The sequence below is a fragment of the Medicago sativa genome, chromosome 5, assembly GCF_051527215.1.
Source record: "Medicago sativa cultivar Bolivia chromosome 5, Bolivia_mono, whole genome shotgun sequence".
Lineage (NCBI taxonomy): Eukaryota > Viridiplantae > Streptophyta > Magnoliopsida > Fabales > Fabaceae > Medicago > Medicago sativa.
In genome coordinates, this window is record NC_140753.1 from 54,077,625 (window position 1) to 54,083,459 (window position 5,835).

Below are 5,835 nucleotides of genomic sequence, written 5' to 3' on the forward strand. Positions count from 1 at the left end.
AACGTGCCACGAACATAACCAAACGTGGCACGATGCTTTGAGTTTTAGGCAATTTTCCTTGGTTTCTTGAAGTTTCTTCTCTTGAGCTCTTGTTCCTGTTTTGGCTTGATTTCACCATGAATCATTGCAGTTGACTCTCTAAATGCTATAATAAAGACCTAAATATGACTAAATAACTAGTGTTGATGCACTGTCATCACGTTCCATTGCAGCTTCATTCAAACTACAAGAAATGTTGCATTTTGCCAGGGGCAGAATCCCTGTCAAAATGCAAAAAGCCTTGGCAAATGGACGTTTGCCAGGAGCTTTGCCAGGAGCAGAATTACTAGCAAATATGCCCATCGCAAATGAACATGTCAGGGCTTTAGCTCCTGGCAAATGCGCTCCTGCCAAAGGCCCTGACACAACCCCTGCCAAAATGTGTCTGATAGAACACAGGCTTTTCTGACGCATTCTGGTCAATGTAGTCCTTTGCATATCGTGTCAGCGTCACATCAGTCCTTTTCAGAAACATGTCAGGCGCTTTGCCAGGGGTTAACCCCTGGCAAATTGTGTACGACTTTTATAAAAAAAGAACATTTTTATTTGTTATAAAAATCAAAATATTAAAATTTAATAATTAAAATAATTTTTTAAAAGAATTTAAATTTTTCCGAAAATTAATTCAATTTAATTATTAAAATATTTAAAATAAACATTTTTAAATTGCTTTTATTAAAAATTGTTTTAATAATAAAAATTATTGGCAATTAAAGTAATAGCACACATAAAATATAAAATATTGTCTAGCAGCATTGAAATTAAAATTGTGCCAAATACTACACACCATAAGTATCAAAACAGTAGAAATTGTGTCGGGAAGTATAAGAAACTTCCCCAAGTATTACAAACCTAGAAATTAAATAGATAAAGCCATAAAACTTCAATCCTCATCATCATCCACATCATCCTCCTCATCTACGGGGTAAGGCTCAACATTGGGACTTAAAACCGGCGCACTAGTGTGGGAGGGATCTTGAGCCTGTATTTGCCTAAACTGAGCTAGATGCTCCTCATATGATCTTTGGTGGTTAAGCAAATCTTGTATAACGGCCGCTTGACTCGCCATCTGCTGCGTGAACTGCTCTTGTGTCAATCTGTGAGTAAGCTCTCGTGATGACACTAGGTCATATAGCACTTTTATTATAGTTTTATGTATTTTTGAGCTGAGTTCAGGTGATTTTGCATGAGTTAGAAGCTACAAATGACACATTTGATGTTGGCAAGCAAAGAAGAAATTGTGCTCCGATTTACAGCATCGGGCTACGATTTTGCTACAATTTTGAGACATTTTGTCTCGTAAAAAATCGTGCTCCGATGGAACAAAATCGGGCTATGATTTGGCAGACGCTCCAGCTGAGATTTGAGTTTAATGAAGCCATCGTGCTCCGATTTACAGCATCGGAGTACGATTTTAGCGTATCTGAGAATTTTCCTATAAAAGGGAGATCGATTTCTGAAGGAGGGGTTTGGAATTTTGGAGAAAGAAACTGAATTTTGGAGCTGGAGATCTGGAGAGAAGGTTGGAGACCATCAAAACTCACATCAGGTTACCAATTTCATGTAATGAATACTTCTTTTACATTAGTTATTTATGCTTTATCCATGAGTAGCTTGTGATCAGGTCAAGAGATGATTCTGTTCTAGCTCATGTTTATGTAACCTGTAACTCTTAATCTTTATGAATGTCATTCTAGTTTATTCAGTATAAATCTTTCTTAATGCCTTTATAATTCTGACCCAATATAATTGATTCAAGAGTTTATATGACTATTGACACTAGCGTGTAACTCGGAAATATATATATTGATCAATCTAACGGACAATCTAGGGATGGAGCGTTGTTAGGTTGTGATAATTGAATTAACGGACTTAAAACCTTTAATGATTATAGGTTCACCTAAGGGATTAGGGAATTATAATCAGAAAAGAGGGCTTAACTATTTTGTTAATTTGTCGTAAACTTTATAGCATTCGTAAACTAAAGAAACAGGTTGCTAATGAGTGATGAACAGATGAATTGATTGACCTAGTCATCTCTCCATATTATTTCTCAAACCAATTTTACCTTAACCATTTTATTTACATTTGCAATCCAAACCAATTGCCTTAGTGCAACCCCCATTTTTACAAACATCCTTGATAATAATGACATTCCCGAGTAGAAGTTGAAACAGTCCCTGTGGATACAAATCTTAAAATTTTTATTACTTCGATATAAGTTAGTACACTTGCTAATTTTGTATCATCCCGCATCTCTGGCGTCAGCTCAGGCTGCTGGGAGGATCCTTCACCATGATTGAGGGTTAGTCTTAGGGTTGATGCAACACTACCCTTCCGGTAGTTAGCGGCTAAGTTACCAAGACCATATAGCTTTCCCTTTCTCTTGTAGCCAGCAACTTTTTTCCAAGCGCTGAAGCTCAAAGAGTGATCAACAGTAGACCCTTGAGAAATAGCCTCAGCAAGCTGCCGGTCATACTCCTTCTGTTCAAATAATAACAAAATATTTAAGGACACAACTGGAGTATTCAATGTGTATGCATCATTCACACCTAGTTTATGCTTTATAGTCTAGTAAACCCAACATTAAACAATAACTAGCAGTATCATCATCAACAATAAAGCAAGACAAAGAGGTCTGTAATGGAATCTCCATTAATTATCTTGTCCAATGCAAACCCTGCTCAGAAGAAAATTCAAGACAAGAAAATGGAGGAATGTGAAATCTCCATTAATTAATGGAAGCATGTTTACTATTTGATAACTCTTATCCTATACCTATTTATATTGCAGGAACATATGTAGTTTCTCTGCCTAAAGAGGGTACTGATGCAGAAAACAAATTAATTCTATGTAATCAGAATTCTCTGCCAGCTATGCTAATTAATTTTATACAATTAGCCTATAAAAACAAATTAATGCAGTCAAAGATTGCATCCTACGTAATCGAAATGTTTTTACAACAAAATCAGACCAAATATTCTCATTACAAGTAACAGAAAACAAGGTGGCTTAAACATTCATGTAGCAGTTTAATCAGGTAACCAAGGTGGCCTTAACAAGGTGACCAAATATTCTCATTACAAGGAACAGAGTAATCAGAATGCTCTTTTACACTCGCGACACATAAATATTTCATGTGCAGTAATAACATTAAGGCCTAAAATGTGACATATAATTATCAAAGATTAACTGCACTCTCCTAGCACGCTTGTCGCAGTATTGGCCGGACCTATTTTTGTGCGTTTCGTCGTGAAGCTCGTTAATAAACGGACCTATTTAATGGGCAAATGCATAAATTTAGTAGTATTGATTTAAAACAATCAAAATTAAATGATATGAAAAAATAAATAAAAGTATATTATTTTTACCATACGCTCAGCGTGCTCTCCGTTGCTTAAGCAACCACCAGCGTGAATGCATCCTCCCTTTTCCGACGCCCACATTATATCATGATACCTAGCGTCCCAAGAACACTTAGTCTGCATTATAACATATTAAACAAAATTAGTATACTATAACAATTGTGCATATGAAATAAAATAAAAATTATGATATAGATTTGAAGTAACCTCAAAGAGCCTAAACCAGCGCTTTTTCTCATTATCATCCACGTCACCATATGTCTTCCAAAAGTGATGATAGCAGTTATGAATGATAGATCTGATTCTTCGGCAGCCGGTTTGCAAGGCAAAAAGCTGAAACAATAAAAACTCATAATTAAACATTACTACAACTTAAAATATACATAAAATAATTGAAATTGAAATTGAAATTGAAATTACGAGTTTCCACTAGGCTTTAAGATGAATCGACGACGAGAATCTCTCGGATAATCCGGGAAAACATCATCAAACAGCACCAGCTCTCCACCACCCTCTTCGACCACATTTTCTTGTTGGGGTTGTGGCGGGTTTTGTTGTTGGGGAAAAGGTGGGTTTTGTTGTGGAGGGATTTGTTGTTGGGAAAAGGGTGGGTTTTGTTGTGGAGGGATTTGTTGTTGTTGGGGAAGGGGAAGGTTTTGTGGTGGGAATGAATATGGTGGGAAATGACAGCTCGGAGGAAGGAAGGTCCCAAAATGAGGTATGGTGCCATAATATCCTGGATGTACTGGAGGGCACATGTAAGTGGGGGGAGGAGCAGAACCCATAGCAGGAGCAGCTACACTAGCCTAGGAGGACCCAGGTGATCCCTGGCTAGAAGATGCAATAGAAATGATAGGCATGGGGTTTAATCTAGCTTCTATTGTTGCGTCCACAAAGTGAGTAGTATATCACTTCTTGTTGTTGCCCTTGCTCTTTCCATTATGTTTCGGAGGAATTCCTAGATATTTATCAATAACAAAAACATCATATCAAAACCATAGTAATTCTAACGTCTTGCTAAAAAATCTCAAAAAGAAATTGGAGGCTTGAATGCTTCACTGCATGATTTCAACCAGACCTCGAAAACAAGTCACTTTATTACTTATAATCCCCTAAAAAAAATATTCTGCTAGACGAAAAGAATTATTCTGCTAAACAAACTTTAAAACCAAACCACCACTGAAACACAACAACTTCACCCACTCACTAAGAACATAGGATCAGACAATACCATCAGTTACATAATTTGATGCCAAACCAAAATAAGCAAAACTGGGAGCCAATTAAGGAAATACCAAAACCACTATTGTCTACACAGCTAAACAAAGTGAACCCATGACACCACGACTCCGATTCAGCAAAGCATCTGAGATGAATTAAAATCTGACCATACCTAATAACAAAATTCAAACTCCACGTAACAGAGACAATGTTTAGGATTTATACATTGCTAATACTAGCCAAAATTAAAGCTTTCAATATTGTTCAATTACATTGCCGTCTGATTCTAGTACTAACAAAGCTCACATGAAGCAACAACAAAAAACAAAGGAGCAGTAACAATATGCATCAGCAAAGTTGATAACTTTAAAGCAGAAACTGGAAAATCAGGGGACATAAATAATGATCATGATTGAAAAGTGAAAACTCATGATTAAGATTTTAATAAAAATCAAAACTTTAAATAGATTGAAGTCACCCCACAAGAGAAAAGGAAGAAAAAACTAAACAAAACAAAACCCTCATTCCACTTGAAAATACCCTGATCATGAATCATCATTTACATTACATCAATAAAAATCGATCCTTTTCAACAAATATAAACAGGGATGAATCAACCGCATTAAAGGGAGATTTATAGAAGAGATTTCGAAAATAGAGGAAGATTTATAAAAGAGAGAAAACACGAGATCAAGAAGTTACAAACCTGATGAAAGGCGGCGGTGAGGAACGACGGCGGCGGTTTATGGTGAAGAAAGGAATATGCGTTTCTTGAGAGATTGAGAAGATGAGAGGCGTCGTTTCTTGAGAGAGTGAGATGCGTTGTAAGAATGAAGGAAGGAAGAGAAAAGCTGAAGCTTTCTAGGGTTTGATGAAAATGTCAAAAATACCCTTGTTTTGTTTTTAAAACCAAGGACAATCTTGTATTTTCACTAACGATACATAGTGGTTCTGAACCGCTATGTATCGTTGTGCCGCTATTGGCTGCTGTTAACTACTATGAATTAAACAACAGACATATTCATTCATATTGAAAATAATATCATTACAATTAGAACAATATAAAACTAAGTCAACAATACACCAATTATAATAATACAACAATACATTAATTATAATCCAAAAACACTTTCATTGACTTGATCTCCTTCATCGAGATCCCCTTCAATATTGGGCTCTTCCAAACCAACATCATCCTCATCATTGCCAT

At 36.2% G+C, this 5,835-nt stretch overlaps 1 protein-coding gene across 1 annotated transcript; it reads right to left on the bottom strand.

Moving 5' to 3' along the window:
- Positions 1-3,299: 3,299 nt before the first annotated feature.
- Positions 3,300-5,464, bottom strand: LOC146923058 (uncharacterized). Its single transcript, XM_085715807.1, has 4 exons — positions 5,332-5,464; positions 3,825-4,362; positions 3,612-3,737; positions 3,300-3,521 (listed from the first exon to the last, which is right to left on the bottom strand). The coding sequence occupies exons 2-4, from the start codon at positions 4,187-4,189 to the stop codon at positions 3,485-3,487; spliced, it is 528 nt and encodes a 175-aa protein (XP_085571933.1). The 5' UTR covers positions 4,190-4,362; positions 5,332-5,464; the 3' UTR covers positions 3,300-3,484.
- Between the last annotated feature and the right edge of the window lie 371 nt (positions 5,465-5,835).

Bases quoted from the DNA above. Each gene is read 5' to 3' on its own strand.
- LOC146923058 (XM_085715807.1), bottom strand. From the start codon at position 4,189: ATGGGTTCTGCTCCTCCCCCCACTTACATGTGCCCTCCAGTACATCCA. The intron at 3,738-3,824 runs GTAATTTCAATT...TTATTGTTTCAG, and splicing joins TTAAAGCCTAGTGGAAACTC to CTTTTTGCCTTGCAAACCGG. The intron at 3,522-3,611 runs GTTACTTCAAAT...GTTATAATGCAG, and splicing joins GCTGGTTTAGGCTCTTTGAG to ACTAAGTGTTCTTGGGACGC.